At 37.1% G+C, this 25665-nt stretch overlaps 1 protein-coding gene across 1 annotated transcript in view; it reads left to right on the top strand.

Moving 5' to 3' along the window:
• Window positions 1-25665, top strand: part of Pla2g4a (phospholipase A2 group IVA) — a 127457-nt gene that overhangs the window by 44867 nt on the left and 56925 nt on the right. Inside the window, exons 4-5 of the mRNA XM_076831495.1 lie at window positions 11649-11797; window positions 12544-12657. Of these exons, the coding sequence (XP_076687610.1) occupies window positions 11649-11797; window positions 12544-12657 (263 nt within the window). The remainder of the gene's footprint in view (window positions 1-11648; window positions 11798-12543; window positions 12658-25665) is intronic.

Genomic DNA, 25665 nt, shown 5'->3' with positions numbered 1-25665 from the left:
TTGTAGAAATACAAGAAAATTCAAAACTATAAGAATTTTAGGAAAAGTTGCCCTCTTTTCTCCAGTCTTAAAGCAGTATCCTCAATTCCAGCTCTATGACCCCCTAGTTTGATCCTCTTAATAGGACCTAATTCTCAATACAAAGTGTTACTAATGTGCTGGGAAAAAAACTTATAACTCAATCTTCCAATTCATAAATGCTGGGATGAGAGGAATATTGCACATGAGTATAGAGGAGCATTATCTATTTAATCTTTAAGCATCTTCAGGATCAAGATCATCTAGAAATCAGTATGAAGATAAACTCTCCCTGTCCTGTATCCATTCTTGAATTCCAAAGTGATCAGAAGCTCCAGGAAAGAGACGGGGCATATTGGTGAAAGATCGTGGTCCCCAGACTACTCACTGTAGCCCCGTGTCTTTGCACAAATTTCTTACCTTCTCTTCATCATCATCCCTGGTCTTGGAGATGTTGAGAGAATTCAGTGAGTTGGTACTTGTGATGTGCTTACATGTGTGATGCGTGACAAGTGCTCAATAAGCATTACCTGTCATTTAAAATTTTGTTTCATACATCAACATAAAAGGACATTAACTTTGTAAACATTACTTTTGATGACAAAAAGGATGGATATTCCTTTGGGTAGTCTGGGCACTGGAAAACTTTCAGTTTTTTCATTTTGAAGACAAAATATTTCCCTTTTGAATTCCTGCGTTAAGCAAATTAAGGGATCCTTCTCTCTCAGCTTGAGAGAAAGAAGCAGTAGAATGGTACCTTTGGTGTTAAGCTATTTTTCTGAAATTACTCGGGCACAGCGTGTGCCCAGGTGTCTCTGGCAGCTTGGCCTGACTTCCCCTGAACATCCATCAAGGACCATGGGAGTGCCCACGCGTGCTTGTCAAGTTGGTCCTGTGGTGCCTTGCTTTTTCGAAATGTTAGCGGAAAATGAACAGAACAAATGAAAATGTGCAATTAATTATTTCTTTCTTCTTGAATATATTGCTTTTTTCCCCTTCAATTGAGAATTTGAAAGTAACTTTATATTCCACTTTTTGTAAATTTTAAATGCCTCTGTTATTTCTCTCCATGGTTAATTTGAATTTGTATGAGGTACAACATATAAAAAACTTCATAATATTTTTGGGTTAATTACAGTTTTAGATTAAGTAAGGAATTTTAAATTTTTGAAATATTTATTTAGAATATTTAAAATAATGTTTGAATAATATTTGAAATGGCAACTAACATTGCCATTGGCTTGAAGCTACGAGATGCCCTAAAATTATATGGTTTCTACTTTAAGCATTTTCCTAGTATCAGACTAGATTATGACTGAACATGAGTTATAGTTTACTAATGTGGTTGGAATGTTTTTGAGTATCCACCCAGGATTTTAAAAACTCTAAATAAAATAAAATTATTTCCCAATGGTCTTTTCAGGGAAGATAACTTCAAGATGAGTTAAGTGTCCCACAACACATGTCTACCTCACATCTCTTATCTTTCATTTTTTTGCGTAATGGAGAAATATAATGTGTTAGAAAGGCACTCCTGTTCCTCGTCCATTTAGAATGCCATTTAGTTTATTCTAAAGTCAAATGGTTTTTACAAGTACAGGTAGTCATTTTACTCTTTACTTAAATTGCATTAGTTTTTGTTTGTATTTATGTGTTCCATGTGCCTCAGGTCTGATTTATACAGTAAATAATACTGTTCTGTGACATTTCAGTAACATCAATCGATCTTTGGGTTTGCATTCCATTTATTCAATAGAATAAACAGAAGTATATTTCAGTAGTATGTTGGACAGCAGTAAAAGTACAATCTGATCAAAATGGAAGAGAGTCACCGGTATTCACAAGGACACAGTCCACAAGTCCTATCTGTTTTCTCAAGACCTAGCAAGGTGGATCCTACTCATTTAGTTCTTTATCATACATGTATCACACATGAGATTCTTTCTCTTAAATTACTTTTCATATTTTATTTGCCTGCCTTAATATGTTAATGTCCTGTGAAGGACAGTCTTAATTTTAAAAACTTTTAAAGCCGAATAATATGCAACCTTCATTTTGTGTACTTAAGTAAATTCTCTTTGCCAAAACAAAGCAAAACCGTACACCATTTCTGTCTTTAAAGGGTATGATTAAAATCTAATGGAATTAAATTAAAAATCAGATGAAATGTTTCCTAAATTGCCAAGGAAAGTATGCTCATAAAGGTTCTATGACAAAGAGAAATATCTCTGTTATTTTAAAAATTTGAGCATTTATGTGAAAACATTTATCATGTGTTTTTAAAAGAATATCCTAATGTCTTAAATTTTTTCTTAAAATTAAAAAGTGCATAGAGACTGAAATGACTGGTTATACTTAGCTGAGGTTCAGTTTGAGGGATCTTGAAATTCTACTGACTTTCTGGAAGCACCTTTCCATTTTCACATCCCACTTGATATCTCAAAATATTTTAGTGAAGTGTTTTAGATAAAATTCCAGCAGAATTATTTTTGGATGATGTATAAAGGTAATTCATATCTCTAGATGCAAACTTGAATAGCAGCTTTGAGATTTTCTAGTTGGAAAAGAAATGTGAAAAAAATATAATTTTAGGGCTTATTCCAGCAAGATTTCTTTATCAATATCCTCATCAATAAATGGGATGAACTCAAAATAAAAAGCTTCTTCTCAGCAAAAGAAACACTCAATGAGGGAAGAGGGAGTCTACAATTTGAGAGCAAATTTTTGCCACATGCATGTCAGATAGAGCACTAATCTCCAGGATACATAAAGAACTGAAAAAAACTTAACATCAAAAAACAAACAAACAAACTCAATCAATAAATGGGCTAAGGAGCTGAACAGACACTACTCAGAAGAAGATATAAATTCAAACAACAAATATATGAAAAAATGTTCAACATCTCTAGTAATTAGAGAAATGCAAATCAAAACTACTCTAAGATTTTATCTCATGCCAGTCAGAATGGCAGCTATTAAGAATACAGACAACAATAAATGTTGGCAAGGATGTGGGGGGAAAGGCACACTCATACATTGCTGGTGGGACTGCAAATTGGTGCAATCAATCTGGAAAGCAGTCTCTCCAGACTGCTTAGAAGAAATCTCTCCAGATTTCTTAGAAAACTTAGAATGGAACCATCATTTGACCCAGCTATCACACTCCTCAGTCTATACCCCAAATCAGCATACTATAGTAATGTAGTCACATCAATGTTTAAAGCAGCTCAATTCACAATAGCTAAACTGTAGAAGCAACCTAGATGCCCTTCAGTAGATGAATGGATAAAGAAACTGTGGGTGTGTATACACACACACACACACACACACACACACACACACTGGAATATTACTCATTAAAAGAGAATAAAATTCATTTCTCTCCTTGTTTGTTTTCCCATTTCCCTCACAACCTCTTATATGTAATTTTGTATAACAATGAGGGTCTCCCTCCATTTCCATGCAATTTCCCTTTTCTCCCCCTTTCCCTCCCACCTCATGTCTCTGTTTAATGTTAATCTTTTCTTCCTGCACTTCCTCCCTGCTCTGTTCTTAGTTGCTCTCATTATTAAAAAATAAAAATGAAAAAGAAGAAAATATAAAGTTAAATATATTTCATCAATTTAATAATAAAAGAAAATACAGTCCATGCAAAAAAAAAAAAAGAGAATAAAATTATGGCATTTGCAGGTAAATGAATGGGCTTGGAGAATATTATGCTAAGTGCAGTAAGTCAATCCCAAAAAACCAAAGGCCAAATGTTCTCTCTTATAAGTGGATGCTAATCCATAATGGGGGGGGGCATGGGAAACATGGAGTAGCTTTGATGGGGCAGAGGGGAGGGAGGGGTCATGGGTGCAGGAAAGGTGGTGGAATGAGATGGACATGCATGACTGCACATATGGTTCAATGCTACAACCAGAGAAATGAAAAGTCGTGCTGCAATTGTGTACAATGGAAAAAAATGCTGAATGTACACTTCTTCAGTCCCTTGAAGAAGGATAAGAGAAGTAAAAACAATGTTGGTGGTGGGTGGCTTTCTTGAGTATATTTTACACAGAAGAGGAAGCATGTCTTGGTGGTTAGAGCAAGAACACTGGAACTGTCTCTGTCAGATTCAAATCTCCCTTCCACTCCTTGTTAACCATGTGAATTTGGGCAAGTTACTTGGCTGTGCTATGTCTTGGCTTCATCAGCTGTTATATGGGGTAATAATCACCACCCCTTCCTTGTAGGTTTTTTTATGAGGACTAAAGGAAATGATGTCATACTGTGCACAATGAAAGTGTTTGCTAAGTAAATAAAAATACCAAGCAGAGACCTTAGAGCTTTACCTTTTACTTCATTTATTTATTTCAGTGACACCATGAAATATGAGTGATTTTCACTTCAATTTTACATATGAAGGAATTTAGATAAGATGCTAAGTACTGTCCTGAATTGCACAGCTGCTGTGTTTTGGGGCTTGAACTCAGACTGTCTCTCAGTGTTGCTTACTATTGCAGCAACTTTGCCTTATTAGTAGTTTACTATCCAGCTGGCAAGACTAAATAGGTTTAAATAACTCTGGAAAATCTTGGCAGTTAGCTTCAGAGAAGACTACATAGCTTGAATGGAAATTGAGATAGGCTTTAGAACTTAAGTGGATGTTTACTATTTGGATGCGTGTGGGATATTTAGATTTGGGGAAACAAATCGTAAGAGAAGATATTAGGAATGGGATTGACATGGTATGTCCAATGTGCATTATTTAGGGAACATAGCTTGTCTTCTGGTTTCTCCTAGTGAAGAGATGTAAGGTAGGGAGAGTCATGTTTTGCTTTAACATATAGTGGTTCTAAACCAGTGGACAATTATGTCCTTCTCAGCCTATTGGATAGTATCCAGAGACATTTTGTTTGTTAAAATTGGGGATTCCTACTGACATCCAGCAGGTTGAAGCCAGGGATAGCATTTCAGAGCCAAGAATTATCCAGCTCCAAATGTGAACAGTGCCAAGATGGAGAACTTCCATTTTAATGAAAAATAATTATCTAAAGTAGAGTGGAATCCAAATATAACTCAGTCCACATAGCTACAATGAATAATATAAATAAATTGCCATGTTTTATCATACTGCATGAGAATTTCTGGAGAATTATTCTATCTGTGTAACCTAAAAGATTCTAAGATTCTAAGAAACATCCCTAGATTAAATATAGTTAATACATTCCAAGCACAGATACTTATTACAAAGATATTTTTGTTTTCTTCCAGACAGGTATTACAGAGATTAAGGAAGATGATAATAGAAGCAACAACAAATATTTCAGTTGTGTTTTAAACCTTCATTTAGCTATGTTTTTCCAGTTTCTGCTCTTTCAGCAAATCCCAGGGATTGCCTTCAGTGTCCATAGTCATATAATTCCAATTTTGAGCCCTTTCTAGAAGCAGCAGAGGCCACTACCTGTAAACATACCCTCTGAAGTTCGGCCTGTTCTTGGGAGTTATTTTTTAAGGAAAGTAAATTGAAATTCAGGATTTTTTTTTTCCATTCAATACTTGGAAATGAAAGTTAAATACCAGAACTCTTGGAGAAAATGCCTCACACTGATTTATATTAAAATATAAATAAGTGGAGTAAGGACAAAACCTCCAATGGTTGAGACCTGTTACTGAGGAGTAAATGTTAGGGAGCAGAGACTATTGTGCCTTGCACAAGGGTCCCCTGTACCACAGCATTGCTCAGGATTAGCCCCGCCTCTGTTCCCTCAGTAATATTTACTATATTTCTGTGAGGTTTAAATTTATGCTTAACTCTTGGATATAGTAGTGAATAGGAAGAATATGGTCTATGCCATTGTGTAAGGTATTGTTTAACAGAGGCAAAAATAGGCAAGAATTGTCAACATTGGCCTATTTGATAGAGCAAAGAGGTTCTTGGCTTCAGAAAGACTGGATACATCCTGTTTGACTCACTTAATGCCTCTGAGACTTGTGTTTGTGTTTTCTTCGTAAATTTGATGGTATTAGGAATGCCAAATCAGCAAGTTGAAGTTGTATGTGGAATTATTTATATTTCATGCAGATGTATATAGATGAAGCCTCTACAGAATGTGATTTGTAGTTGCCGGTTTTATCCATCAGAAAACAAGACAACCAAATATTTTCTTAGGAAAGTATGGACGAGATAAGGAAAGAATGAAGAGAACATCTCATTCCCCTTCTCCCTCAACTGTACAGTCCTTGGACCCTTATCGTGCATAGTCTCGGGACAAGAACAACGACTTAAATGACTTTTAGCCATCAGCATCAGAAGCAAACAATGATACATACGTACAAGTCAAAGAACAGCCCTGTTCTTTTGGCAGAATGAGAATGTTTCTGCCATCAGTATGTGTCAATTTCAGGGATGTTTCTGGGCCTATATGTGGACTTGCAAGGGTGATGTTCCACTGTAATGGAGGGGGCCACTGATTGGAAGAGAATCCGGGCTTTGGTGGCATGGACCTTTTGAAGTTTTTTTCACCATGAGTAGGTCTGACTTCATAAATTGGGGTGACAGTATGGGAAGTGATTTAAAAACAAACAATCACAAGATTATGTTAATTGCCCAGGACAGAAGTGTTGCTTAGTTGAGCTGGGGTACTGATATTTTGAATGGAATGAGGAATCAGATGTCAGAGCCATTTTAGAAGTGTTAAAGCTAAAACATGGAGACAGACTGGATGTAAGGACTCTGGAGAAAAAGAGAATGACTCTCGAGATTTTTAGCTCTCACTGCTAGAAATTTTAGTACCAATAAATAAATAGGAGAGTTAGGAATAATAGCACAATTTACTTTTAGCTCTTTGTTTCATGTTGCTTTATTTGTGTTTTGGTTTGTATGTAGGGAAAAAATAATGAAATAAAAATTTTCATATATCTTGTTTGTATTGTGGGCCACATAGCAGTAAGAGGACAATACTGAGTATTTTTAAGACTATATAAAAAACTGATAATTCTCTTACATGTTATTCTATAAATGTCAATACAGATTAAAATGGTGAGCAAAAGAAACCAGTCCCAGAAGTATATACTGATGTATACTTTACAAATTGATTTTACTTACATGAAGATAAAACTTAAGCAAACATATTCTATGCCGATAGAAGGCAGAGTGGTTGTCACTCTTGTTGGGGAGGCTGAAAGAGTTTGAGGAAAGATGCCAAAGTGCTGGTAATGTTCTTTATTTTTAATTGAGTGATGGTGTCATGATGAATTCAGTTTATAAAAATTCAGCAAGCTAGACGGTTACAATCTGTCAACTTTTCTTCCTGTATTTTTTCCTTCAGTTAAAATATTTACATTTATATATATATATATATATATATATATATATATATATATATATATATATTTTTTTTTTTTTTTAAGATTCATGAATTTACAGTGGTACTGGTCATCAGTATTCTAGGGTTTAGGCGGCAATTCAGTTAGCTTAGAACATGGGTATTGAAAGGTTAGCAATCCTAAAGATGCCATAAATTTTTCATGTTTAATTGCTGTTATCACTAAATCGTTAATGCTCCCAAAGAGTCGCCACATTTGTGAATAGTATTAAGAGACATTTCTTTCACCAAATAATTATCAGTTTTTGGTCTTCACTGTGGCATTTCTAGCTTGGTAATAATTGATGTGTAACATTTGAATATCATCAGCCCATCACCTTAAAAAGGTTGCAAACCAAGGTGCACACCCACCTTTGCTTTATTCTTGAATTTGTCTTCATATAACACTTGAAAATGTACTTAGTGGCTAGAGAGGAACAGAAGTGACTAGGTGGATTGTCCCTAATCTTGTCTACAGGCATAATCATGCCTGCCAGAAGGCCAAGAAGCCTGTTAATGTCTTCAAGCCACAATGTTTCTGTGGGAGCTATTATACTATTGTTCTGTAGTTTGTTCTGATATTAGTCTTAATTATGCTTTAAGCCTTTGTTTTTCATATGTGTGTAAAAGAATCCCCTGATTAAGTTGTTGAAAATGCAGATTTTCAAGCCCATGCCGAAGAATAAGATTGTAGAAGACTGAATTTCAATGTTTTTATTGTGGTGCCCAGAATCTAATCCAGGGTCTTGGGCATCCTAGGCAAGTGCTTGACCACTGAGCTGCATCCTCAGCCCCCCATTTGCATTTTTTAAAAAAAGTTTTATTTGTTCTTTTTAGTTATACATAACAATAGAGTCTATTTTGACATATTTATACAAACATGGAGTATATCTCAATTTTCATTTTTCAAGCATTGCAGATGATTCTGGGAAGGTAATTCAGTAGACTAAAATGTGAGAAGCTCTGTATTTAGCACACCATCACTGGGTCATAGCTCTTCAGAATGCTGATATTTTGAGTATGCATTTGAGGGCAGTTCTCGCTTGGGGATTTTTTTGTTGTGATTGTTATTATTTATTGTAAGACTGGTAGCACATGACTGGTCATCCATATTACAGAGTTTAAGTTACTGAGTGTGGTGGAATTGAGAAAGCAAATGAAGAATATTTAGAAGAGTGTAATTAAGAGTTTGAAGCTTCCATTATTTCCTATCATGAATCACAAAACATATTACTTGGGCAAAGCTGAAATGACAGATCGACCTGTTATTACTTTGGGCAGGCACTCCTTAAACTACTGAAGTTTATGAGTAAATTTTACAACCCTCGAATTCTGAAGCTATTTCTGGTGCATGTAGTTTCATGTCATCTTTATGGGAATAAAAAAGATCTGCATCCCACACCCCCATCGTTTTTGTTTGTGAAGGTTTAGATAAAAGAATGAGATGTAAGAGATTCTGCCCACACATTACCTCTTTGCTTCACCACCTGTTTTGCTGGAAATAGTCAAGGTGAGGCCCAGTTAGTATCTCAATAACCACTTGCCCCTTAGGCATTAATTCACAAAGCCAAATAGTAAATATGTAGGAGGAAAAAAAATCATTTTCTACATTTCAGTACTTCTTCTTCTTCTTCTTCTTTTTTCCTTAATACATTTCTAGGAACTTATCTAAAGCACTGGGCTGAGTATTTCCTGTCAAATGGACTTTCCTTCTTCAAAACTTCTAATTCTTTTTGTGACCTTGCCAATGCTGATTATAGATTGACAGAGAAAGTGAGCTCAGATATCTAATACCATCATCTATTTTTAGACTAGGCTTTTAAAACTGCTTTTCATCCTGTAATGTTGACCATGGCTACAGTTTTGCTTCTTAATTTGCAAAGGTTAGGATTGGCCAAGATTGCTGTATCGAGTTTGCAGCTATGAGTGCTTCTCCAAACCTCTGTCACCCTCTGACATCTTAACTTTAAGGTCTCTTGCTGAAGAAGCAACAGGAGAAATTAGGAAAACTGTCCCTCTTGACCATTATTTTAGGATACTGACTTTATTTGAAAATAAAAATAAATACAAAGAGTAAAAAATGATGGCGTTAAACTGGATTCCAATTCTTAAAAAAGTCTGTTGGTGTTTTGACAGATAAACATGCTTCAGGTATCTTCTTTTTTATGGTCTTTATCATTTTGATAGAGTTAGGATGTGTTACAGTATATCCCCATTGAGAGTCCTAAGCTGGCTGAGAAGATAGTTTTATCATGGATTGACACATGTCCCTTTATTTTGCTGCTATTTTTTCCTATCTGGTTCCTTCCAAGGAACTCTTTGCTTCCCCTTCTTTGTGTGGTCTAAGAAAACCTGTCCTCCTTCTTCCTCAGAGATTCAAATAAGCATCAAGCCTCAAGGGGCAATTGCCCCACCTACTATTTGACCTAATTTGTATGTAATGGGCTGAGTGACTGAGCTACTAGTCATGGGGTAGTGTATCTGCTTGTTTCCCATTACCTTGCTTTTAAAATTTGCATTTGACTCACTTTCATAGTCCAAATTTGCAGGTTAGGGCTCAACTCCTTATCAAAGTCAAATTACTTTTTGATGGACAGTTTCCTAGCGTTTAGAGAGCACTTATTTGTTGAAGGAATGGCATACCTCCCCTGCCTGCAGAGTTTTAATATTCTGGATGGAATTTTCTTGCCTTTGATTTTTCCTAATATTTCTGGGAAAGTGAGAAAGAACCAGCCCCATGGCATGGAGGAGCTGTATATAATTTTTTCTTATGTTTAATCTGAAATATTAATTGAATATTCTAAAATTACATATATTTACTTGTACTCCAGAAGGGAAAACATGGTCTTTTTTATAATCTTCTGCCATCTGCCATCCCAAATGTGTAGTTTTATTTCTGGTGCAGTCCTGAGCACTGGAGATGTTGCAGAAACATGGCCAAGAAAAAGGAGCAACCATCTCCTGATGGCAGATATAGAAGAACCTCTTTTTGGCCCATTTTCCCCAACCAGCCTTCTTTTTGTATTATAGTTTGTCTTTCATGGTCCTGTAGAGAATATAAGCATCAAGTTAGAAACTGAAACAATTGCCTATTTCTCTAAAATATCAAACGTGTGACTAGATATGGCCCATACCAATGTCAGACTACTTACAAATGAAGATTCTTCGTTCCACTGTAGGTGTGCTGATTATGGGTCTTGGGGAAGGAGGATCAGGACTCTGTTTTTTCACCGGGCAAAGTGGTTCTCACTTTGGAGACCCTTGACCAATGAGCTCCAGACTGGAAAATTTAATAAATGACAGTTTTGAATGCTGGTATTCCATTTGCAGATATTCCTACTTTCAGTTTTTTTAAATGCACAATTTAAAAGAATCTGATGACTATATAGAAGAACTATGAGTAGTATTTAAAAAATTAAGTGAAGGGTATTGATTTTCTTACTAGATGGCCATAGTTGTTGAAGCACAAGGTATATTAAAAATAAAATTTTACTTTGAGAACTAATATTTAGGAAGCCATTATTTCTGTTTTTCCTTTGCTTTCACTTCTTGTGTTGTATTTGTGTGAACCTAGGTACCACTTTCTCTCTCCCTCTGTCACCTCTTTTGCTCATTTTCTTCTTACTTTCTCTCCCTTCTCTCCTTTTTTCCAAAACTCCATGTGCAGCTCCTCATTCCATAGCAATCCATACCTCCTGCTCTTCTTGTTCCCCAGGAGCAAGATGTCTTCCAAAGAACATTGCTGAAGTCAGATGACTCCAGCAAGTTGAAGATCTTGCTCTGGTACTTAGTAGCTGTGTGACGCGGTTATATTGTACATCTCTCAGTTCTTGTTGCTTCAATACTAAAATAAAGTACTTCCCTTACAGCAATCCTATGGGGTTTAAATGAGACTAAAGTATGCACAGTGCTTAACACAGCTTCTAGTAGCCATCTCTTAGTTATTGGTTTTTGCGCTTATTAATTAAAATGACCATGTAAGAAAAAATGTGTTAAACAAAAAAGTCAAGTCCTTGAATTAGAAGACCTTCACTATTACTACAGTTGCTTTCCATTGCTAGATCCTGAAGATAGGATCCTTGCCCTCAAGGTGTTTATAGTCTTGTAGGAAAAGATAGATGCATCATTCCACCCATAAACTATAGTGTGTACAATGCTGTAAGATGGTAAAGGATTTGGTGGAATCACTGAAGAAAGAATGTGGCAAGATATATTAATAACAACAAGTTATGAACGAAGAATTTCATTTTTGTTTCCTCATTTGTGTTTACTGCCCCATAGTTGACACTCCAGATCCCTATGTGGAACTTTTCATCTCCACGACCCCTGACGGCAGGAAGAGAACAAGACACTTCAATAATGACATCAACCCTGTGTGGAATGAGACCTTTGAATTTATTTTGGATCCTAATCAGGAAAATATTTTGGAGGTAGGTAAATCATCTGGGGGTTCTTAGAAGGCCATCCTTCATGTAGAGAGACATGCTTCAGTTTGTTCTCCTGTTCCCTTCTTTAGCCTCAGTTAAGTGATGGGACTCAAGCTGGCAGCAGGGTAGACCACCTTCTAGATGTGCCATCAAGTCTTATGAGCATCCAGTGGGGAAATTCAAGATGCTGAATGAGGGTGGGGAGACTTCTATCCTTCTCCCATACTTGGGAGAAAATTTATTTTCTGTTATCAGGAAGGGAATTCTTTGTACAACAGAATAAAGATATTTCAATAGCCTTTAAAATAAGATAAAATAGATTTTCCACCAAAGAAAATTATGTTGATTTTTAAAAAATGTTTGTTCCTTTCTCATTTCAAAATAGGGAATTAAGTTTCATTTTTTAAAACATTACAATTTAATGGAACAACTAGGGATATATAAAAAAAATCTTTGTTATTTAATCAGAAAATATAGTATTCAGAAGAAGAAGAAAGTATTGTTAGAAGTTGATCTTGAGGACCTCAGGGGACTGGGGGCATGGCTCAGTGATGGAGTTTTTGCCTCTCACGGGATGGGCCAGGGCTCGGGTTCAATCCCTAGAACTGGAAAAGAAAGAGATGAGGACCTCAAGGGACAGTTAACTGTCATTTGAAAACTTTCATTTCCTATAAACATCAGTAGAGATTTTAGACATAATTTCCAAAGATCCCCAGGAAACTTTACGTGTTCTATCTTTTGTTTTATAGGTCACGTTAATGGATGCCAATTATGTCATGGATGAAACTCTAGGAACAGCAACATTTCCTATATCTTCCATGAAAGTGGGAGAGAAAAAAGAAGTTCCTTTTATTTTCAACCAAGTATGTAATGCAGCAGAATTTTTTTAAACCTAATGTCAGATAAAAAAATCTATTTGTTTTAGAAATCTGGGTTAGTGCTTTTAAAATTGTATTAATTTATTTATAGAATTTTTAGGTTTTTTTTTTTTTTAACTTTTTAGTTCCTGTCCGAAACTTTTCTTATTCTGATACTTATAAATGTTGGTTGAGGTACTACTCTAAATGCTACTGAGACATTATTATGGTTTGGCTATGGAATTCCCCACAAAGGCTCATACATTATTGAGGGCTTGGTCCCTAATGCAGCAATGTCCAGAAATGGGAATTTGGGGATGTATTTGGATCATGAGTGCTGTGACCTCTTTAATGGATGAATCCACTGAGGGATTCATTGTTGAATGGATTATTGGGAGGTGGTAGAAGCTATAGGAGGTAGGACCTAGTTGGAGGGAGTGGATACTTGGGGGTGTGTTCTTGGGGACTCTGTCTTGTCCAGGCCCTTTCCTCTCTCTCTGCTTCTTGGCTGCCATCATGTGAGAAGCTTTCCTCTGCCACAGCCCTCTGCCATGATGTTTTGCCTCTCAGTCCTAAAGCATTGGAACTGGCAGAGCATGGACTAAAACCTCTTTGCTCCTTTAAGTTGTTTTCTCAGATGTTTTATAACAGCAATGAAAACCTAACATAGGCATTAATCTCTTTGCTTGTTCAAACAATAACATCAAGATTAAGCAATATCTTGAACTACATCTCTGGGCCTATGCAAATCATTTGGGATGATAAAGGGAGGTACAAAATTTGAGAGGAATAACAATGAGTCAGAGAGAGAGAGGAAGAGAGAGAGGAAGGAGGGGAGAATGACTAAGAACAAGTAGCAAACTCAAAGAAAAATTCTGGAAAACCCAAACTCTTCTAAAATTACTTATTACTATATTATATGTGTATTTACTATTATTATAAACACACATAAATTTGCTATTTACGTATATTACAACAAAGTAATCCTATATGGAGGAATAGTTCTATCTCAAATAATTCTAAAATAATTAAGGCTAAAGCAGTGAAGCATCAGAATGGATGATGTTCCAGATTAATTGTTATCTTTGTATTTACAGGTTTGCTAGATTTTTAAAATTTTTATAATTATTTATGAATAATAAAAACTTAGGATAATTATTTATACGGAAAAAACTCACTGGGTTTTGAATTCTATCAGAAACTAACTTGGGAGTTTATAGTGAGAAATGAAACTTGTGGGTAGACCAGCATGTGGAATGTGAAAGGCTGGTGAACATGTCGAGGTCTTCTTGTTGGAAGAGACACTGGCTTTGGTCAGCCTTGGACTGACTGCGGGTGCTTCATCCACTCATAAAACCTGCCTGTCCCTTCACTCTCACCTCCTCCATGTTGCTTCCTGTTACCACACCAGATGACCCATCCCCACTTCATTCCCCATGGTAATTATCTGTGGTGTTCACTGGGACTCAAGTTTCCATCTTCCTGCTGTGAATTAAAATCCGATAGGTCAGGAAACCTGAAAGGCTGGGTACACATGCCCAGAGTTAATACACGGCTTATGCTTGTGGAATAAATGGGGACCTATTCAGGAACCACCTGAAGCCCAGAGGGGTCTTCCCTCACCCTGCAGGCTGGTCACCCAGGTACTTTGAGGACATGCTACTACTCTACCTTTCGGTAACTCCTGTGCATTGCCAAGAGGTACCCTCCTCACATTCCTGCTGTCACTTTTAAAGCGATTTCATTGACTCATGTCATAAACATTTGGTAAAGACCTCCCATGTACCCGCCATTGTGTTTGGGCAAGGAATGTAAACAACAATGTATAGGAAGTTCTTCCTTTAGTCGTCCTCAGCTGGGGTGGAAGTGACAGTAAGGGTTGAAATGAGAAGTCCCAGAGAGGAGGCCCACCCCACGTGGTAAAAACAATTTACCAAGCAGTGAAATAGATATTGGTAAGGTGTGTGTAGAGTGCAGGGAGGAGACAGAAAAAGAAAGAGCATGCAGTGTGGGGAGGCCCAGGGTGGCTGCATATTAGTGGATGATTTTGAACAGGTTAAGCAGGGAACCTAAAGGTTAACACTTTAATCCGGCCTATTTGTTTAAATCCCATCTCTGTCACTCATCCTGTTATTAGTTAACTCCTCTGTACCTCACTTACTCATCTGTAAAATGGAGATAATATCTTATAGGGGAGTCATTACTAAAATTGTTATTTAATAGCCATTAAATAAGTTAAATTTATTTATATGTAATATATTCATGTAATGATATATGAATATTAAATATGAATGTAATTATAATTTGATAAAATATATTATGTGCAATATAACTACATATTTTTATTTATTTTTATTTTGACCACTCTTTTTTTTCCAAGTCTCCCTTGCGTGTCACCCTTGCACAGACTATATACTTTTAAATCGTTATATATTAATTATGTAGTCATATATAATTCCCTTCCTAGGTTTATTTAGCACTAGTCACTATCACAATTTAGAAGAAGTATCTTTTACTTACTGAGCTTGCTTTTCATCTATTTCACTAAAAAGAATGTTAGTTCCACGACAACAGGGATTCTTACCTGTTCACTCCAAGCCTATGAGTGTCTACCAAATACTGGATGCTTAATAGTGTTTGTAAAATACATGAATGAATGTGCTTTCATCATTCTCACTGCACACATTGCCCATACTATACATTTGGCACTTAAAATTATCATACATAAGCCCTGAGCACTACTTAATGATATGCTAAGTGTTTGGGAGTCCACTATTTCTGCAACTTGCTCTTAAATGCATCCAAAATGCAAGATGGATTGATGAGTGACTAGATGGAGATATAGGCACAAGCAAATAGTGCAAAATGTTAATAGCAGGATGTACGTGTATTTTATTTAGAGACAGGGTCTCCCTGAGTTGCTTAGTGCCATGCTTTTGCTGAGGCTGGCTTTGGACTTGCAATCCTCCTGCCTCAGCTTCCTGAGCCGCTGGGATTACAGGTGTGTACCACCGAGCTCAGCTCATTGTATATTAAATGTTTATAATAACTGATTACAATATATAAATCCTGTATATGCTATAAGCATACATACATATAGTGCTTAGAACAGTGCCTGGCACAGTACATATTAAGTACTACATAAATGCTTTTTGCTTTTCTTTACTGTTGTTATACCTTGAGAAAAGAATAGGATTGCAGCAGGAAGAGAAGTAGTTATGAGCATTCCAGTCAGAAGAAATTGCAAAAGTGTGGCATCCTGAAAGAAGAAAGCAAGATGGGGCAGGGCCGGTTCAAGGGCTTGGCAGGTCCTCGGTGGGGAACCCAGGAGAAAGAGCACACACGTGGTCACAGGCTGAAATCCGCAGGCCTTACCCATTGCATGTTGCTAAGGGAAGGTTCTCAGTAAATGTTTGTTGTGGATTTTGTAAGCAAGGTGTAGCCTTTCCAAAGAAATTTTTTACTTTTCTGCACTTCAGTCCATAATACAAAAACTGATTTGAGAGAAGATATTGTGGAAAAAAAATGCAGTTCCTCTTCTTCTGTCATTTCCTTTGGTTAAGTATATAAGCCTCAGGCTTTACATAGGCTTTCCACATTCCTGCATTTAAAGTAGCTTACATAATTATTTTCTTTAATGCGCCTGAGAAAATCGTTGGCCAAACGTCTTTCCTTCATTACTCTGTGCCCAATAGTCCTTTCACATTTGTCTCTGAATGACAGTTCTTTCAGTTGGTGAGCTGTGGTGGTCCTTGGAAAATGATAGATGTGTGGAGGCTGAGTGGAGGGACCTGGGGTCTTCCTTCTGTCATGGGGGGTACCCTGTGCAGCCTCCCCAGCTCTGTCCTAAGTGGGCTGTCAATTCAACAACACTCAGAGCGGCAGAAAAACAGGTGGTAAGGGCCAATGGGAGAAGAGACTCAGGACTCAGTGGTGCTTCTGGCAATCTGGAAGAGAAAAAAGAAAAATTGGCTTTAGGGGAGGGAGAACAAATGCTTCAAGCCAAGACAATATTGAAAGTTGATAATACTAAGTCAACAGGGTGATCTCTCTGGCCAGGAGGCTGCTGGAGAATCCACGAGAGCCTCCAAATGGAGATGGCCAATTCCCAGGGGCCTGCTGTCCGCACTTACAGTAAAAACTAGGAATTTAGAGATTGGATTCTTATTTTGTTTTTTGTTCATAATCTTCCTCCAGATGTTTGAATTGGCATTTGTTTTCCCTGAGTCTTATTTTCATATTCTTTTAAAAAGAAGTTTTAGGTTAAATTATTTCTTAGCTTCTTTGGCATTTATAAAATTCCATGATCCAGAAAAATTACCTTATTTTCATTTGACTCTCTTCACCAAAAAGCTTTTAAATTTTTCCCATTTTACAGACACGAAAGCTAAATAATAATAATACAAGAATAGGAGTCTTTCATTTACATAGTGTTATGCAACTTCAAAGTACTGACCTGTCAGCAGCTTGTGTTATTTATTATTATGAAAAGAATGTGAACCTTTATTGGGCTGCTAAAACTTTGCTAGATATTATGAAAGTTGCAAAACTTTTCATTTCAAAAAACTGAAAATTTGTTTGGAAAGTGGATATTCCTCTGTCAACTGATAATGCAATAAGCAGTTCTACAATGTATCTGCTCATTAATTTATTTACTTAAGAAGTTTTTTTATTAGACACTTATTATGTTCCAGGCAATATTGTAGGTGAAGAGCAAACAGCAGAGGACATACTAGCAGCATCCTAGTTCCAGGGAAATCACATTCTAATTAGGGAGGGTAGAGAGGCAACGATGAGCCAAAGAACCATCACAGGACACCAGCTAGTAAAAAATACTGTGCGTACCATGCGTACCATGGTGCACACCTGGAAACTCAGCAGCTCATGAGGCTGAGACAAGAGAACTGTGAATGAGTTCAAAGTCAGCTTTAGCAACCTAGCAAGGCCCTATGCAACTCAGTGAGACCCTATCTCTAAATAAAAAAAATGAAAGGGCTGGGGATGTGGTTCGGTAGTTAAGCACCCTTGGTTTCAATTCCTGGTACCAAAAACAAACAACAACAACAACAACAAAAACTATGAAAAAATATACAATAGAGAGATGTAACAGAGAGAACAATTCGTTAGCAACTGAAGTTTGTATAGTCAGAGAAGGCCTCTCTAAAGTGTTAAGGGTTTTCCCCCAAGTTTTATTATTAATTTTTTCAAACAAAAAATTGAAGTATTTCTATAATGAACAACCATGTAACTGCTACATACATCCTGCAATTAACATTTTGCACTATTTGCTTGTATCTGTTTCTCCATCTAGTCACTCACCAATGCATTTTGCATTTTGGATGCATTTAAAAGCAAGTTGCAGAAATAGTGGACTCCCACACACTTAGCATATCATTAAGTAGTATTCAGGGCTTATGGGTGATAATTTTAAGTGCCAAATGAATAATATGGGCAATGTGTGCAGTGAGAATGATGAAAGCACATTCATTCATGTATTTTACAAACACTATTAAGCATCCAGTATTTGGCAGACACTCATAGGCATTGGAGTGAACAGGTAAGAATCCCTGTTGTTGTGGAACTAATATTCTTTTTAGTGAAATAGATGAAAAGCAAGCTCAGTAAGTACAAGATACTTCTGTTAAATTGTGATAGTGACAACTACTAAATGAACCTAGGAAAGAAAATGAGGGAGCCTGCAAATGTGTGTGAAGGGGACTCACATGAGCAGTTTCAAAAAATGTGGCTGACAAAGGCACCTCTGGGGCGTCTTAGGGCAGAACACTCCAAGTAGAAAGGCCCTCGCTGAGGTTTGAGTGTGTTCTCCAAAGGTTCATGTGTTGGAACTTTGGTGTGGTAGTATTGGCGAGGTGGCAGAGCCTTTAAGAAGTGGGGCCTCATGGTAATTAGGCCATTGGGGGTGCTGCTTTTGGAAGGGATTGGTGTTGGTCTTGCACAGTGAGTTGGTTATTCTGGGGAGAGCATAGCAAGGGACAAGACTGGCCCCTCCCGACTCTCTGGTCTCTTGTCTTATGTGAATTTTCCCTCTCACATGCACTTTCACCATTGTGATGCTATCTACCATAAGGTCCTTACCACAGGGTTAATGGATGTGGCTGATGGATTTGGGGTTTTCAGCCTCCAAAACTGTATGTTAAGTAAACAAATCCATTTTTTAAAAAATAAAGTACCCAGTTTCAGGTATTTTGTTATACCAATGGAAAATAACTAATACAGCCCTGAAGCCTCGGTTGCCTGTTATGCTGATTAACAACAAGGAGGGGAGTATGGATGGAATATAAAGAAGGAGAAGTGGGAGACTGAAAGGAGATAAGACGAGAGAGGTACAGGTAGGAGTGAGGGTGCAAGTCATTGTGAGTTACAGTGGACATCAAAGGTTTAAACTTGTTCTTGAAGAAAGGATGTGGTTGGACTGAGTCACCGAAGGGGAGGAAAGCAGTTCCCATCAGAACAGCCTGATGGTCATGGATTAGAATGGACAGACCATGCTCAGGAAACGGTGTCTAGACAAGTGTGATGGAGTAGAGGGAGGAAGAATAGTAAGATCAGACCATAGCAGCACTGGAACGCAAGACCTGGGAATTTGGATGTTATCGTAGTGATAACAGTGAGTCATGGAAAGTGGATTGATAAGGTAATGGGGAGCTGAGAGCAAACAGGGTTTGGTTTGTTCCTCAGAAACATTAGCAAGCCAAAAGGTAGTAGGTCAAGATGCAGAGAATGTTGATATTGAAAACAAAAAGGGAGATGCAGCTTAGTGGTGGCTGCATCTGTGGAAGTGCCCAGCAAGGGGATGCAGGGTGACTGGAGGAAGGGCAGCAGAGCTCAAACTTCACTGTGTCAGTCAGAGTTGAATAGAAAGATTGCTTAGTAGTGGTGAGGGTCGGCTGAAGTTAGAAAGAGGAACTCACAGTGGATGTAGCTCTTCCTTCAATGGATTTATCACTCAACTTCATTTTAGGATTCTTGTGAGAGAGAAGGTCAACCTTAGTGTGGGAGTCGCGGGTTTTTGTTTTCCAGCGGGTATTTACACATCTAGGCTAGGCCGTGTGCATTGCAGTCAGAGTTTAGAGAGCTTGGTCATTGTCATCTGGGAGCAGCTGTGCGGCCTGCTGCCTTCCACCCCAGGCTCAGAGTCAGAGGACCTCTGCTGGGATGGAATCAAGATTTGCTATCTATTAGCTGTGTGACACGAGATGTGATATTTTTCTACTCTTTGGCATGAATCCTCATCTGTGTAACAGGGTTTCCTGTAGTACTAAGTATGCAGGGTTGGGGTTGTGGTTAAATAGGTTATACATTGAAAGTATTGACACGTGTTTGGCCCAGAAATCACTAAATAAATATTAGATAGTCTCATTATTATTGCAACACAGCAGATTTAACTAAACATGTTTTACGTGCTTTGTGAACATGATTTTACTGAAGATTAAATCTACTCATTTGTTTGAAATTACTGACCAAAGTAAGTATGTTATTTAAATGTAGGTAGAGCCTTTACATTTAGTGATCATTGTTCAGAGATAGTTCAGAATGTTTTAATCACTCATTCCTGAGCTTATCAAACGTGGCTTTGAGTCACACTAGCCTATTTTCAAGTGGAAAGATGGAGAATCTTCAGAATTTAGTGTGTTTTGCATAAACAAAGTAGCCTACTTCAAAAGAAACACAAAAATGCCATGGTTTTGAAATCAGATAGAAGAGTATGATTCTTAATTTCTCTGGATGAACCAAGTTTGTGTTGGCCAATACTTTGAGCCTCTAGATTTATGCTGTGTTTTACTTTGCCATCTTTATTTAGAAGTTAGTATTATTGTTCAAAAATAGCCATGTTTCATGGCTTCTGGGGCATTCTTCTAATTTTGTCTGATGGCTTTCTTTGTTGCTTAGTCATGATCATGACTTGAAAGGGAATGAGTTCATTCTCAAGAAAGGACAGTGGAGAGGCTGAAAAACATGGGGGTTTTGATGATGTGTTCAGAATGCGAAGTCAGTGTCGGATGATTTCACTGGGACACTTCACACGGTAGATGAGTGAATACAAAGCCTACAATTTAGGAAAGTGGAGGAGGCAAAGTGAAGTTGGGAAGGAAAAGTAGGACTATAGGTGATCCCCAAATTTATGATGGTCTGATTTAGAATTTTCTGACCTTTCTCTAGTGTGGAAGCAATATACATTCAGTGGAAATCATACTTTGAAGTTTAAATTTTGATCTTTTCTTAGGCAAATGATAGGCAGATGATACTTTCTTATGCTGCCGGGCAGCTTGGTTACCTCAGTGCCTACTCAGCCACTTTTCCAACCAGGAAAAGGATGCACACTCTACAGCGTATTGTTTTGCTGTGCTGTGGTGTTGTGATAGTTAGGTGTATTCATGCATTTTGACTTATGCTAATTTTTCAGCTTATGGGTTTATGAACATATAACCCCATCGTAAGTCAAGGACATAACTTTATGAGAAATTTGGGAGGTCTTTGGCTAAGATGTGAAGGCCATCAGATATTCAGTGTAGATCAAGTGATTCTTGGCTTAATGAGACAATGCATTTCTTTGGCAGGGTGGACTGGGGATTGAATTCAGGGGCACTCGACCACTGAGCCACATCCCCTGCCCTATTTTGTATTTTATTTAGAGACAGGGTTTCACTGAGTTGCTTAGCACCTTGCTTTTGCTGAAGCTGGCTTTTGAACTGATGATCCTCCTGCTTCAGCCTCCCGAGCCACTGGGATTACAGGCATGTATCACTGCATATATTGTCTTGATGGCAAGACAATCCATTTTATTTGTGATTACTTTTTTTTTTTTTTAACACTTCTGCAATCTGGTGCTCTTTCAGTACGGAATATTTTAGAATGCCTTTGTGTCCTCGGGTATCCTTTGTTGAACTGTAGGTTCTATCAGAGAGTAGAATACATCAAGCTTATGTACCCAGCCATAGTCACTTGAACAATTTTTGGATGAAATGATAAATAAATGCCCTTATGTGGAGGGCTGCAAATCTGGGAAGTGCTTAGATAAAAGTAATGAAGGTAGATGAAGAGAAATGCTATAGAGTCTGAAGGATTGCCATTTTCAGAGGAAAAAAAAAAAGGTAGTAGAAAGATTTAGTAGCCGTGCTCTAGGAAGTCTGGTTTGTTGTATGAAAGCTAATGATTATGCAGCTCTTCATAATTTCCACTGATGTCTATGAAAGGAAATTAAACTGAGGAACCTGAGATTATCATCAAATGTAAGGAGGAAACTCTGTGATAGAATGGAACATGGCAATAGAAGAAATAGCGTACTTGTCTTTCAAATTTTTTATGACCATTTGGGTTATGTTTTGGGGCACAATTACCCCAAAATTCTTGGTTGACACATGATTCCTGATACCAAATACTAATTTTGTTTTACAAAATCATTATTTATGTTTAAAATGATTTAATCACTGTCCCATTTGGTTTTAAACATGGACAGTTTATATAGATGTGATCTAACTTCTAGTGGCGGAGTGATCATTTCCACTCCGCACTTGAATTGCCTTCTTGTCAGATCCACATTTTGTTCCTCCTTCATAGGATGGATTTACAGCATGTGGAGACACAGTTCTTAGTAAAAATGACTCTTACTTTTTAAATATCATTTTATTATCTTAAAGAGGTCAGATAAATACAGACACAGCAGAAAATATTCTATAACTCTTGAAAGATGTGATGACTGAATCAACAAGTTGTTAGTTGCTGTCAGTTTCTACCTAAAAAAAAAAATAATGAGTCAGAGGTAATTTTTTTAATTTATTTTTTTTGTTGAAAAGGAACATTTAAATATTGAAGCACATAAGAGAAAAAATGATATATTTGAAGAACCCCTTACTAGTAGCATAACTTGTTAAATTAAAAATTATTTGTGTCTTTTTAGTAATAATTTTTGCATTACCTCCTTAGGGCCAGGCACTATGTTTTTAAAGTTTAGCTTCATTATTTCAAAACAATCCTGGAAATTTTCAAGAGAATTAGTGGAGTAGACACTGTAAAATTATTTATAGTCTAAAATTGCTTTTTCTTTTATAGTGTCTTTCCTGCAGTCTCCCCAAACTCTCCCAACTGAACAACTCCCATTGTAAGCATCAAAATTGTTTTCCACTGTGGAATGAACAGAGAAGATTTTTTTTTTTTTTTTTAATAAGAACGTGTATTGGGTACAGCCTACTTCTTACATTTACGATTCCTACAAGAGGTAGAGTTCCAATTTTCCGTTTCATTGTAAAGTATTATGGGGTTGGGGGGAGCCTGGGAGACCTGGTCACCCTCCTGACATCAAGTCTGTAATGCACAGCTGCTTTGTGCAGAGGTTGGAAAGAGGTTGGCTGTCTTGTTTAATACCTCACAGGAAGTACATATTTTTGTGTCTGTTTTATCTGAATGACAGGTTGTACGTAAAAGGTGTAGAGAGATTGTAAATGTTGGGATTCTGAGCATGTCTGAATGTAGTCCATCAAGTGGAAGTGTTAGAAATTTCCTCCTGATTGTTGGCAGTCACAACATGAGGAAGTGAGTGAGGATCCCAGTCCAAGGGACAAGAACTAAGGCAACATATTCTTGTAGTATTCATAATGACACAAAAAATCATTTCTTCTCTTCTCTTAGCCTGTCTTTAAAAGATCTTGTCAACCTATCTAGGGCTATGAATGTCTTAGCCAAGAAATGTTGTTGATGAACGTAGAAGGGACATTTTTACAAGGACTGAATGAATACAACCATATAAACAGCATTTGTGTTAGTCAGCTTTTCCTTGCTGTGACATACTACCTGAGCAAATCAACTTAAAGGAGCAAAGGATTGATTTTGACTCAAAATTTCAGAGGTTTCAGTCCATGGTTGACTGGCTCCATTTCTTCTGTACCTGATGAGGTGATACATTATGGAGGAAAGTGTGATGAAGCAAAACTGTTTATTTCGTAGTGGCCAGGAAGCAAAGAGACAGAGAAAGAGAGGAAGAGGCCTGGGATGAGATGTGCCTTTCAACAACATGCCCTCAGGGACCTACCCTCCAACCAGGCTCCACCTTCTTCTGTTTTCACTGCCTCCCTATAACACCACCAGCTGGGGATCGAGCCTTCTACACATGAGCCTTTGGGGAATGTTCCAGATCCAAATCATAATGGCATGGTCAATTTCAGTTTTACTTTTATTTATGCAATTCTCAGGACCAGTGGACACTGGATACATTGAATATTTAAATATATGAATTGTTTAGGAACCTTTCTGGGAGCTGCCTGGAATAAACCTTTTCTTGAATGTTTTTGTGTCAAGAGGTGGCATATTGGAATAGGAATTCCGGCTTTAAAACTTTCCATTTGTTAAAAAAAAAAAAATACTCAGTGTTGAGTTGTAATATTGTTCCTTTCATTTCCATTCACCCAGAGTGGTTTTGCCCTCTGGAGATAAAAACAGTCAAGTCTCGTCTCATTTTAAGGCCAGCTTTCATGTATTTGTTTTTAAATCTTGGAATGTGTTATATCCATGTCGTGTTTTTCTTACTGAATATCTGTAGTAACCTCATTCAATATTTAATGTTTTCCAAGTCCTCTTTGGGAAAGACTCTGGTTGAAATTTTGAAATGAGGATTAGACATAACATGCTGGGAAGTAGTCAGAGTTGGGATTCCATTACTGAATTGTTACCAAGGGCAATTATTTTAGAGACAATCACTCTTTTGACTTACAGGGAACTACAATTCACCCAGGCATGTGTAATTCCATTTGTCCTGGGATTATTAATTATTTTATTAATTTTAATAGTCATATCTATTATATCTATTGGTGAATAAAGATTTATTAAATTTCATACAGAGAAATTGCTATTGGGGTCAGACTATCCAATGATATATGTGTATCATATATATATATATATTTTTGATAAGATAAAATTGCCTAAAACTCTCCGCAAGTACACCTGCATAGTAACTCAACAAATATTGTCTATTGATTGCCAAATACTGTGCAATAAGCTAGTAATAGAAAATTATTTAAGATGTGCCTTACAGTTTAGTGGGAGAGACAAATTTTATACAGATGATTTCAATACCTTTTGCTTATTCTTAAAACTCAGTACTGAGGACCATCTGTGAACTTATTTTAACCTTTTGAAAAGATTCTTTTCTTTTCTTTTTTTCCTCACCTCTTGAAACCTACAAGATAACAAATCTAATAATTTGTAACATTTTATTATGGTTCTAGAAACATCCCCTCCACATTTCCAGAGGCATATTCTGTTCTCTCTGAAGTTATGGAACAAGTTGGTCTGTGTTCTTACAGTAGCTGATATCATAAGAGTAATTCATGATTTAAAAAATGTACAGCATCTTTCAAAGCATTTTGTCAACTGGTTCCCCTAGCAATTTATAGTCACATTATTTGGTAGGATGACAGGGGTGGCCTTGAGGTTCTCCTATACAATAGATTTACAGTCTCTGGAAAGGAGCTATTTCACACCTCCCTTGCTCTGTGGATTTCTACTGTTTCACTCTCCATTAAGCAAGAATTGCCTCCTTGGCAGGATGCAGTTCTGATGTGTTTGGTGAGTTCAGGTGGTATTGAAAAAAATAAAAACCTGAGCTCCCCCCAATTTTCTCAAGAAAGTTCTTGGCTGACCCTGGCCCTGTTGCCCATGGTAGGTGAGTGTTCCAGTTCCAGCTGACTTCAGCCCCACGAGTCACAAAATCTCAAGTGTGAACTCCCATCCAGGTTTAATTCACTTTATCAGCCATTATGGCTTTTGACTTTGTGGCCCGAGGCAGCTCCTAAGTCACAGATACAATATCTTAGTCTATCTTATTGTTATGTCTCAAGTGTTTTTTATGTTTTATGAACAACAATTGTAGAACGCAGTTATATTTCAGTGAGAAAAGAGAACAACCAGGCAGAAGCCATTCTTATGCTGTCAAAATGACTTATTAAGTAGATAGAAAAAACAGCAAAAGTTATTTATTGAAATGTATCTATAGTTTAAGGT

Source organism: Callospermophilus lateralis, chromosome 13, assembly GCF_048772815.1.
Source record: "Callospermophilus lateralis isolate mCalLat2 chromosome 13, mCalLat2.hap1, whole genome shotgun sequence".
Classification (NCBI taxonomy): Eukaryota; Metazoa; Chordata; class Mammalia; order Rodentia; family Sciuridae; genus Callospermophilus; species Callospermophilus lateralis.
The sequence above is the reverse complement of the archived record's forward strand: the minus strand, read 5'-3'. Positions and strand labels throughout refer to the sequence as shown.